The sequence below is a fragment of the Notothenia rossii genome (assembly GCF_949606895.1).
Source record: "Notothenia rossii genome assembly, chromosome: 4".
Classification (NCBI taxonomy): Eukaryota; Metazoa; Chordata; class Actinopteri; order Perciformes; family Nototheniidae; genus Notothenia; species Notothenia rossii.
Genome location: NC_136902.1, coordinates 8,562,404 through 8,574,449, shown reverse-complemented (window position 1 = coordinate 8,574,449; position 12,046 = coordinate 8,562,404). Strand labels below are relative to the sequence as shown.

At 42.0% G+C, this 12,046-nt stretch overlaps 1 protein-coding gene across 3 annotated transcripts in view; it reads right to left on the bottom strand.

Annotated features, from left to right (window-relative positions):
- Positions 1–12,046, bottom strand: part of LOC307036201 (neural cell adhesion molecule L1.1-like) — a 59,809-nt gene that overhangs the window by 22,835 nt on the left and 24,928 nt on the right. For 2 of the 3 annotated variants that reach the window (XM_079676282.1, XM_079676283.1), the window contains 7 exons: positions 11,774–11,946; positions 7,656–7,778; positions 7,016–7,186; positions 6,402–6,516; positions 4,328–4,518; positions 3,299–3,430; positions 449–592 (listed from right to left, as the gene is read on the bottom strand). In XM_079676282.1, the coding sequence (XP_079532408.1) occupies positions 449–592; positions 3,299–3,430; positions 4,328–4,518; positions 6,402–6,516; positions 7,016–7,186; positions 7,656–7,778; positions 11,774–11,946 (1,049 nt within the window). Of the gene's footprint in view, positions 1–448; positions 593–3,298; positions 3,431–4,327; positions 4,519–6,401; positions 6,517–7,015; positions 7,187–7,655; positions 7,779–11,773; positions 11,947–12,046 lie in introns of those variants that run through there. The other variant, XM_079676284.1, reaches the window with a different exon arrangement.

Sequence of the window (12,046 nt, the reverse complement as noted above, 5' to 3'; positions counted from 1 at the left end):
GGGTATGCAAGTTTGAGAAACCGGCTCAAGATTGCTAGAATTTGAGAATGACTGGAAAAAATCTGTCTCTTCCTTCCAGAGCCCCTCCTCCAACACACACGAACGCGCACATGACCAATGAGGGCAGAGATGAGTTTGTGCTCAGATGGAAGGCTGACAGGCAGGTAGGCCATCCAGTTACTTTAGCCGGGCCGGCTCAGATGATTGGTCGTGCTTTTTACAGCGCCACGGCTTCCACAGATGACATTTGTTTATGGATTTTTTGTCAAAGCACTTCAGATATTCATTGCTATCGGGATGTTAAGAGCATTCCATGGAATATAACAAAAAGTGTATCTCGAGCCGGTTTCTCAAACTTACATACCCCACCTTTAAGTGCAGTAACGAAGTATTTGTACTCCACTACTTCCCACCTCTGCAAGCTGACAGGAAGTTGCAGCGTACATACCAACAACATAGAGGTATATGTTGAGCAGGATGGAGCCGTGTTTGTTGGAGGCCACACACTGATACACAGCGGTGTCTGCAAACACCACGTCCCTCAGGATCATCACACCCCCCGACACACTGCGACGAGGGTCATCGTCCACATCTACACAGAGAGGGGGGGGGGGGGAGAGGTGAAGAGGTTAGGAACAGGACTGAACAATGTGACGTTATGTGAGTTTGTCAAACAGAAACTCTCTACGGGCGGAACACAAAGACGTGTTTAGATAAGGAGCGCAGGTCCAACAGGAGGAGCAGCAGCTGTTCAGACCCCGAACTCTCACTGTGGCAGACCCTCCCTTCTGCTCCTATAGTTCATGATCATAGTCTTTATTTCTACTATCTCAATTATATTGTTTCTTCTTTTCCTTTCATCTCACTTCATTTGTTCTTTCCTCTTTGTCTCCAAGTCCCTTCTTTTCCTGCTTACTCCGGTTCCTTCTTCCTTTGATTTTCTCTCTCCCCTCATTCCTTCCTTTCACTCTGTCTTATTTTTTCATTTCCTTATTTCCTCTTTTGATTTCCTTCCTCCCCTCCTTCCTTCCTTCCTTCCTATATTGCAGCTTTAATTTAGTGCTCATAGACTTTATTTCTACTCTATCTCAATGTTGTTATTTTGTTTCTTTTCATCTCACTTCTGTTGTTCTTTCCTCTTTGTCTACACATTCCTTATTTTCATGCTTATTCCGGTTCCTTCTTCCTTTGATGTTCTCTCTCACTAACTCCTTCTTTCTCCCCTCCTTCCTTCTTTCCTTTCACTCTTTGTCTTATGTTTTCATTTCCTTTTTTCCCCCCTTGATTTCCTTCCTTCCCTCCTTCTTTCCTTCCTATATTTCTAACCTTTTCTTTTACCTCACTTCATTTGGTCATTCCTCTTTCTTCATTTACTTCCTCCTACAATGTATTTTCTTTCTTCCTTCCACTTTCTCCCCTCCTTGCCACCTTCCTTCCTTCCTTCCTTTCATCCTTTCTTTCATTCTACCTCACTTCCTTGGTTATTTCCTCTTTTCCCCCTAGTCCTAACCCTCTCATATTAAGTGTTGTCTCTTTCTTCCCTATCTTCTTCAAATCTCCTAACTCCTTCTTTCCTCCTTCCTTCCACAGCTTCCTTCTTTTACATTGACAACTTAATTATGTTTTACTTTCTTAACTTCTTATTCTACCTTCCTGCGTTTCTATCTCCCCTGTTCACTTCTATTTTGCTACCTCCATAATCTTTCTTCTACTTGTCTCTAAACCCTCTTTCTTTCTGTTGTACTCTCTCTCTCTCTCCTCCCTCTCTCTCCTCCCCCTCTCTCTCCCCCCCTCTCTCTGAGTCAGTTGAGGACCTGGAGTCCATCTCCTCACCATCCTGTTTAATTCATCTGATGTTAAAAGGCTCTCTGTTATAGTGGACCAATAAGTTGGACTGCCTGGAGCCGGGAAATGATCGCTGCTCTTACCTGAAATCTATCTCTGGTCCTTTAAGCGTTATGTAATATAATACTGCAGCCATATTTAAAGCGATCCAAAAGAAAAGTTCATTCAAAAAGTGCTGATCATTCAAAAAGCAAATTAAAAATATCTACTAAATGAGTTGTAAGTGCCAAAAAGGGCCGAGCACTTCAGACATCATAATTTGCTGATGCGGATACTATAGGATCTGTAAACAGTGTAGACAAATGTAATATTTATTAACCCTTAACCAGAAAATAGCTGCAACAAGACAGAGAGACTAACAGTATCTTTAATAATAATAATAAATTGTATTTCTATAGCGCTTTTCTTGAACCCAAAGACGCTTTACATTTGGGAGGGAGGGTAGACAACAACTTTAGAACTCAGTATAGTATTGTATAGGAGGTTTTATAGCAGGCTAAAAAGTATTTAAAAAAAAAAAAAGGCTATAAAAGGTTCATTCATAAATCTGTTTGATTGAATTTGGACGCATTCACGGATAAAGAAGGTGTAATGAAGGGTTGTATGACTTTAAATAGTTCAGTTATGTTCTATATAGTTCAGTTTTTATAATGAATACTTCTTTGCTCAGAAGGGTATTGGCATTGGCCAAATGTCTGCTTGAAACAATGGTATCATCCCAGAGTGTAATATCATTATTAGTGCATCCATATGCGATATCATCATCAAGCATTGAAAGGATAAATGGAGGTCTGACTTCCTGTTTGTCGACACACTTAACTAATAGAGTTCAACAACATCCAGGATCCATTAAAGGTCTCCTGTCATACTGTTTTTCATCAATATATTATAGGTCTCAGATATATACGGAACATGTCTCTGAAGTGTTTGGCTCCAAACACCAAACAGATCATTGCAGCATTACCCATAATCCCCTCTGTTTCAGCTCTGTTTGAAAAGTGCTGATTCTCTGTCTGTTACTTGAGATGAAAATAAGGAGCCCCTCCCCACGCCCCTCTGAGAGAGATTTGGTTAAGAAGAACTCAATGGTGCTCTAGGAGGAGATTCAGGTGATAAGGGGGGGGGGGGGGGGGGGGGTTACCTTGGTTGCTGATTGGCTAATGGTTACACAAGCCAAAAACATCGTTATGACATCATAAAGTGGCCAAAATCTGATCAGCTCATTTTCTGACAGGTTTTTATAGAAATGGATCAGGACAAAAAGAGAGAGAATCTTTGTTCCTGAAACATTCAGAGTCTCTTTCCACAGAGGGGACACATGTTGATGTAGAAGAGACATGGAGAAGAGGGGACACATGTTGATGTAGAAGAGACATGAAGAAGAGGGGACACATGTTGATGTAGAAGAGACATGGAGAAGAGGATTTTGCATAATAGGTGACCTTTAACGTACCTGAGAGCAGCTCTCCGTTGATGCTCCAGGTGATCTTTGGGGTCGGGATGCCTTCAGCCTGACAGTCCAGACGCACCGTTTCCCCCGGAGCGTAGCGCAGACTCTGAGACTCCTTCACCCAGTACGGAAGGGCTGCAAACACACACACACACACACACACACACACACACACACACACACACACACACACACACACACACACACACACACCTGTTACACACTGCTGCTTCTACACACATGTTGGTCTAACAGTTGAGTTATGATATCACAGTTTTGAGATAAAAGACAAACAAGATAGGATTAATTCAAGATAGATAGAATAAGTAGATTGACCCGAAGGGAGCTTTCTAAACTTGCTAATTTTACGCATGGAGTTTAAAAGAAAATGGCAAACTTTGACCAGGTAGGGAGGAGTTGCATTATGGGAAATGTAGGTTTCAGTGTTTGTAGGACATCAAGATAATGTGTGCCTAAACTTATAATTGCAGTGGCTCTATACAATGGTATGTAAGTACTTTACATGTCAACTTCACTTCTTATATATGTTCACTAACTTCATAATGCTGCTACTTATTTCTTCGCTACCATAAATGTGCACTGATTTAATTTTATGAAGTGCCTGGTCTTTATTTAATACGTGAGTCTACTTATTTGAACTTTGCCCTATACCTGGACTGTCCCCTTGCTTTAACAATGTAAATGTCCCCGCTGCAGGACGAACTAAGTATTATGGATCTCTGATTTGATGTGCTGCACTGAAAAAACTCCTGATCTTCCTAAGACTTACCATCCTATATCAAGCCATGAATTCTAACTGAGCTTGTTTTGAGAATAATCTGCTAATCAAGAGCTGCTTGTACTGTATAAGATGATCAAGTTTGAATACATCTCATTCTCATTCTGCTTAAGTCTAATCAACCCTCATTAGTCACAGATCATCATACCTGTTTCAAGTCTGTGTCAACTCAAATCACGTATTGTTTTTCTTGTTTTAAGATGGATGTTTTGTTGCGGTGTGTGTGTTCCTACCTTCCACAGTGAGGGAGAAGGAGTGTGAGACGGAGCCATGGTTGTTGGAGGCGACGCACTCGTACTCCCCGTCATCATTCTGCTCGATGCTGTCGAAGCGAAACCAGCGGCCGTGAGAATCTGAATCCACCCTGCCGCTGGTTTCCTCCAGGCTGCCATCCTTCTTCTTCCACTCCACCTTCGGAGTTGGTCTGCAGACACATACACACACACACACACACACACACACGCACACGCGCACACGCACACACACACACACACACACACACACACACACACACACACACACACACACACACACACACACACACACACACACACCAGGATTAAACGACAAGCAGAGAAAGACACACAAAGTGAACAAGTGGTGGATGGAGATGGATCGATCGAGAGAGATATTGAGGAAATTTGAGTTGAATGAACACAGATGATCCTGTTAATGATGTAATATCCGATTTCATCGTTAAGGCAAGATGATAATGACCCTCCATTTACCGCCATGGAGACGGAAGTCCCAGGGGAAGCATGATAATTAGAGCGAACACAAAACAGCAATGAAACAGTGGAGAGATGGAATTATTGAATAAAGAGGATTAGTGTCAAACCTGTGTGTAAGCAGTGTGTGTGTGTGTGTGTGTGTGTGTGTGTGTGTGTGTGTGTGTGTGTGTGTGTGTGTGTGTGTGTGTGTATGTGTGTGTGTGTGTGTGTGTGTGTGTGTGTGTGTGTTTGGTAAGCAGTGTGTGTGTGTGTGTGTGTGTGTGTGTGTGTTTGGTAAGCAGTGTGTGTGTGTGCGCGCCCATTAAGGACTGAGGGAAAACAGGATTGGATTGCTACCTGCTGTCATACTTAAATATTCAAGATTGAACTGTAAATGAATTGCTTTAATCAAGCTCAGTAATGAACATGTGATCGGATGATTTGAACAGTTGTCTTCAATTATAACAAAACGTTAAATGTGTGCATAGATTACACAGGTGAAGGATGCATGTGTGGCTGGGTGACATGGATTATATCAAAGATCACAATATTTTCAAAACGAAATACTTAAATATTGATATTGGGACGATATTATAGGGTGGACTAGTGGTGCTTTGATAAGAATGTGCCATTAAAAGATAAAGCATTATCATTTATGTTTAAAAAAAGACTAAGTATGTAAAGACTATTCTGAAAATATATATAATTGAGTCTTAAAAACAAGGAACAGATTACACTCGCCATTTTAGAATATGACAATATCTAACACAAAATCTAGTCTCAGATCACAATATCAACATACTATTGATACATTACCCAGCCCTAGTGTTATCATTCTTCTGTTTACATACTGTCCGCATTATATTCAAGTATCTTCATATAAATGCCTGTATAAGAGTTTAGATATTGGAAGGGAGTAGGGGCTATTATTGTGAAATAACCAGGAAGTGTTCTTATTGATTCAAGAGTGAACTACTGCCAGTCAATAACAACAACACCTGAACTGTAGCATGTAGTTTTCACTTTAAATTATGCTGGTTTTACTTCTAATGTATATCACACCGTTTTGAACTGTAACATGTAAAAAAAAAATTGAAATCAAACACTTTCTGAACGGATCAAAATCTGCATACAAAAAATTTGGATTTCTTTAGTTGTTTGAATCCCTGCGGCCGTCTGATGGCAGAAGGACACACGTTGATAAATCCGCAGCCTGTGATTTGATTTGAGAAGCCATGCAAATGACTGCAGGCTGATAGTCTAGAAACATACACACCTTAGAGTGGTCTGTTTACATTGGATCAGAGCTTAAGTAGTTTATTTTTTTCAAAAGCTGTTGTGTAATCAAATATCATACGATGTGGACGTTCATGACCTGATGTATAGTGGAATTAAAACTACATTTGAATAGCTGTACACACACACACACACACACACACACACACACACACACACACACACACACACACACACACACACACACACACACACACACACACACACACACACACACACACACACACACACACACACACACACACACACACACACACACACACACACACACACACACACACACACACACTGAGATCCTTACAGGCCTTTGGGGAGACATTCGAGGACGACGCTGCGGCTCCTGAGGGCCTGCACGGAGCTGTGGGAGCCCACGGGCTGGAAGAAGTCAGGCTTCTTGCCATGAACAAGATCATTACCTGGAGAGAGAAGCACATGTACATATTTCACATCACACTGTCATGTTTTCATCGTAAAAGTGTAGATGAGTTATTTTTTGCTTTGCGTGATTTTTTAGCCTACCCTCATTCAAATAAATACAGTGGACAATATAATAGAAACACCTGTCACTACAATTTATAGAGAAGCAATACTTAATAACTGGCGTATGTCTAAAATCAGTTAAAGGTGAATTATACAACATTTCCAAATCCAAAGGAATACAAAAAAGTAACTATGTCATATATTATGTTGAGTTGTGGGCTCACATCGCAAATGTTTTCAATAATTTAAAATCTGTAATTGTTATTTTGCCAAAGGACAACTTTTCCCCTTTGTGCGTGTCATTTTTTCTAGTTTAAAGCCACATTTCTATTATACATGTTTAGGCCACTTCACTGTGTGTGTGTGTGTGTGTGTGTGTGTGTGTGTGTGTGTGTGTGTGTGTGTGTGTGTGTGTGTGTGTGTGTGTGTACTCACTCTGCATGACAGTGAGGCTGACACCAGGGAGAGGGAGGACCGTCCTGGCTGCGGTGTACTGAGCGTTGCAGAAGTAGTCCCTTCTGCTGTCTGTCTTAATAACATTAGAAAAGTACAAGTTCCCGTCCAGGCCGACCATCACTCTGTCGTTCAGCTGGATGTGCACCATCCCTGAGGGAAACACGACACATAGGCGGGACAAGTTAAGGTACAATGATGTCAGAGGGGGAAATAAACCATAAAGGTTGTTGCACAAAACAGGAAGGCTCTTTAGTGCACTGCAGTATTGACTTTTTATGCGAGTTAAACAAAATGGACGAGCTAAAATGCACTTATTCAACAGGCGGGCAGTGAGAGGGGGAAGGACAAGAAAAAGGAACAATTTAGAAAAATAGAGCCCAGACATCAGCTGACTTTACTGCATTCATTAGTTTGAGTGGAAATGATCTGCAATGCAGCGCAAATCCCTCCAACAGGGGACTCCGCTGGAAGGAGAGATGCAACAAAAACATCCGACAAAGCTGCTCAGATTGTGGAGACTTACAGAGAGGCAGACTGGAAATCTACCAGAAACAAAGTGTCTCTCTGTCTCGTGAGCTGGACAGAAGACATGGAGGCAGAAGATGAAAGCCAGACTCACTCTTGTCCATCCAGTGGATGTGCGGGGGGGTGGAGCTGTTTGGAGGGTTGCAGGCCAGGATCATGCTATCTCCCTCGTGTGCTTTCTTATTGACCCTTTGCTGTTTCAGAAGAACCGGTTGAGCTGAAACACAAAGGAGAAGATTATTAGTGAAGAACCACGAATCATCAGAATCAGAATCAGAATACCTTTATTAGTCAGAGGGGACAAAGAAATGCGGACATCCTTAGCATTGAAATGAATCTGCACGGTTAAAGGGGCCCTAATATTATGCTTTTTGTGGTTGTCCCTTTCCTGTAGTGTGTGATATAGGTATCTATGCATGTCAATGGTCTGCAAAGGCTAAAATCCCTGTGATCCCTCCAGAGGAACTTTCTCCCCCACACACTCCCTCCCTGAATAAAATGCCGCCATTGGACACCTCTGTTTATTTGACATGATATCACGTTTTAACACCTGCGCTTGTATTGTCTAGCGCTCCAACACATTGTACGTGATAGGCTGAGGTACGGGACATCTCTGAGCGGTTGACCAATCACATATCCTAGAAGAGGCATAAAATACAAAACACGAAACACGAAAATGGGCATCCCCTTTAAGCCCCTGTCACACTGTCCCGAAATTGACACCCGATGGACACACGATTAAGGAAATGTTCAAATTCGGCTCTGATCGTAACAACATCGGGCCATTCGTGAGGGCAGCTTAAGCCATCGTATGACCGCCGGTGGAGTTTCTCAGGCTCCGGCAGCAACTTCGGGAGCGGTGGCAAAATCTTTGGCATCACAAAGCATTGCCGAAGGACCTTGTGAAGGTTCATTTTCGTGTTGACTTCGTGTGTCCATTTTGCCCTTCGTAAGGCATTCGTGAGGGCATCTTAAGCCATCGTATGACCGCCGGTGGAATTTATCAGGCTCCGGCAGCAACTTCGGGAGCGGTGGCAAAATCTTTGGCATGCCAAAGATGGCTTAAGATGCCCTCACCAATGGCCCGATGTTGCTACGATCAGAGCCGAATTTCAACATCTTTTATGGTGTGTCCATCGGGTTGTTTTATTGCACAACAAAATCATGTAAACATATTATGTAAATAACCCAATTTGTGTTCTGTGAAACTAAAAAGGATATCATATATTATTCTGAAGTTGAGGAAGTTGTTGTTGCTATGGAAACAACATGACGGAGAAAACTTAATATCTTCTACATATAAAGACGGAGAAAGTAAAGAACAAAGTCTGAAAATATCAGTACAGTATCCTAATACTTTAACATAATCGTTTGTGTTACTTTCGTTGCAGTTGTATGTCTTAAATGTAATGTAAATGTTGCCTTCGTGTGTGGTTCGGGGCCATCTTCGTGCAAAATTCACAATTCCATATTCGTGGGTCCATCGGGTGTCAATTTCGGGACAGTGTGACAGGGGCTTTAAGGAATAGGGGGGCGAGCTGGGGGAATTCTTTAATTTCATTTGTTTGTTCAAGCTAAAGAATGTGTATTGTTTTCCTTGTAAGTAAAACATGTTAATTCTGCTGTTGTTCAATTTGTTATAAACTCAAGTTGTAGATGCATGTTGTCATTATTTGTAAAATGATTCGGCAATACTGTATGTCATTATGATCATGCCAATAAAGCTATTTGATTTTGATCTACGGTCTTGTCTGGTAACATGATACCTGCTGAGTCAGTAAGGTAATGAGGCCACAACACAGTGCTTCCTAGTTTCTCTTTGTTGCACTTACAGCTTTTTCCTGTCTCAGTTTGAACAGTAAATGATGCGGTGAACCTGCAAGGGAGTCAAAGCTCCTTTCTTGCTTCAAAGTTTTTTAATTTCCGCAGAGGTTGCTACCTTTGAGCTTACACTACAGTTTTTTGATACTCTTTCTCCGCTCGAGAAGTGAAACTGTGTACAGCTTTCGTTTCTTCACAGTTGATGTAACACTATGGATCAAAGAGAACGGTAGACAAGAGGGGGAGGGCGTAACTGTTGTGTGCCAGGATCCTTCAGAATTATAAAGTCGGCTTCAGCTTAGTTTTGTCAGTGACGCAGTAAAGGCTACGCTGCCTATAGACATGTCTAGTCTGCTATTAACGAAAGAAAAGGGAAGAAGAGGAGCTTTTAAACCAGGGGGTCAAACATGTTGCCTTGAACATCTAACCATCAACGAGAGAAACATCAAGAGAGGTCTTTAGGAATTTGTTTTAAATGCAAGTTTACATTTTTCTTTTGTCAGGTAGTATTTTATTAGTATTTAAAAAATAAAAAATGGTTGTCTTGTAAATTGCACTGTTGAGGAAACTGTGACCTAACTGTTTTTATACATTCAATAATTAAACCATAGTTTTGTATAGGCTATGACAATAAACCTTAGAATCTTGAATCTAGTATTTGCCATGTTTTATGCTGTCTCAAGGAGAAAGCATTTGAATAGCCGCTTTCACACCAAATACTTTTCCCAGGAACTATCTAGTAAATCGCGTTCACGCCGGAATAAGTCCCTGAGGGAGGATTACGCAAATGAAGCCGCTGACGTCACTTCTTCTTCTTCTTCTTCTGCTTTGGGTTTACTGGCAGGCCGCAAACAACTTCACGGCGTATACTGCCACCCGAAGTCCCGGAGTCCCACGGAGTTGGGGACTTCCGAATAAATCACCAGAAGCGCCGACACCTCCTCATCACTCCACCGATCCCACGTTTTATTTTGTGTTGCCATGAGTTAGTCTCTCTCCGTTGGTGCGCTGGGCTAATGCTAATGATAATACGAGTTTTACGGGGGCGTGGTTTGCAATTCGCCCAGCCAATCAGAAATTGGAACCTTTTTCAAAAATGGGTGAAAAGGTTCCCGAAAAAGAAGATCTTTTTGGTGTGAACGCAACATCCCAGGAACTATCGGAACTATTTCTGGGACAAAGTACTCCGGTGTGAAAGCGCCTTATGTTATGGGTTTTTCTGGGCTGACAGCAGAACCAGCTGATAAGTGAGTACTACTTCAGAGCTTGATGGGTAAAGGTGTTTCCTTCATCTTTTTGTTGCAAAATCTCAACAAAAACCTCCTCAAGAAAGGTCAGTTAATTTTTCAGTTTCTATACAAATGTTCTAATATATGTATTTTTCTACAATTAGTATTATCCATGATCAACACAAAATCATAAAAAGTAATAACTGTACACTCCGATATGATACACACACCCGCACTTTGTTGCATTCATCCTGACTTAAACATGTACCTGCTCACCATGCGTCACAGCGTTATTCAATATGTGAATAGAAACACAACTGGAGCTTCTACCGTTCAACAAATTGCTCTTAAAGAAACAACTGTCTGTTAAATGTGTGACGTAGACTTCTCCATCCTCTTTAGCTGCAACCATTTTTTAAACAATATACTGTATATCATAGTAATTGATCTCCGTAAAGACGACCCTGCACTTTGACATCCCAACCAAAAAAGAAAACATACCCCCCCCCGCTCCGAGTGACGTTGCAGCTCTGTTTCCAGGAAATGGTCGCTATGGTAACAAGAGAAGAGAGCGCAGAACAGGTGGCCCCAGTCAACCCCACTGAGTCACTGAAGCGTGTGTGTGTGTGTGTGTGTGTGTGTGTGTGTGTGTGTGTGTGTGTGTGTGTGTGTGTGTGTGTGTGTGTGTGTGTGTGTGTGTGTGTAGGAGAGACAGAGAGAGAAGGGGGGGATTTGTGTCTTACTGTGCATGCTTCATAACATTTCATTCATGTGACGATGAGTCAGCATGTGTGATAAGTGTGTGTTTGCAGGTATGTGTGTGTGTGTGTGTGTGTGTGTGTGTGTGTGTATGTGTGTGTGTGTGTGTGTGTATGTATGTATGTATGTATGTATGTGTGTGTGTGTGTGTGTGTGTGTGTGTGTGTGTGTGTGTGTGTGTGTGTGTGTGTGTGTATGTATGTATGTATGTGTGTGTGTGTAGGAGGAGAGACAGAGACAGAAGGGGGGATTTGTGTCCTACTGTACATGCTTCGTAACATTTTATTCATGTGACGATGAATCAGCATGTGTGATGAGTGTCTGTTTGGAGTGTTTGTGTGTTTGCAGTATGTGTGTGTGTGTGTATGTGTGTGTGTGTGTTTGCAGTGTGTGTGTGACTCACGCTCCACGACGAGATGCACGGATAGTGTCATGGCGGTTCCCAGAGTGTTCGAGGCGTAACAGCGGTAGTAGCCTCCGTACGAGTCGAGTGTCTCTTCTTCATTTTGGGCTCTTAACGTCCCGAACCCTTCACGCTCCGACCCGAACGCCTCGCCGTCTTTCACCCAGCGGAAACTGAAGAGGAAGATAGATTTTTGCAATACAAAGACAAATCAACTAAGATGTCATACACAGGATTAAATATGTGTCTTTGCAAAAACAAATAGAGGCATTA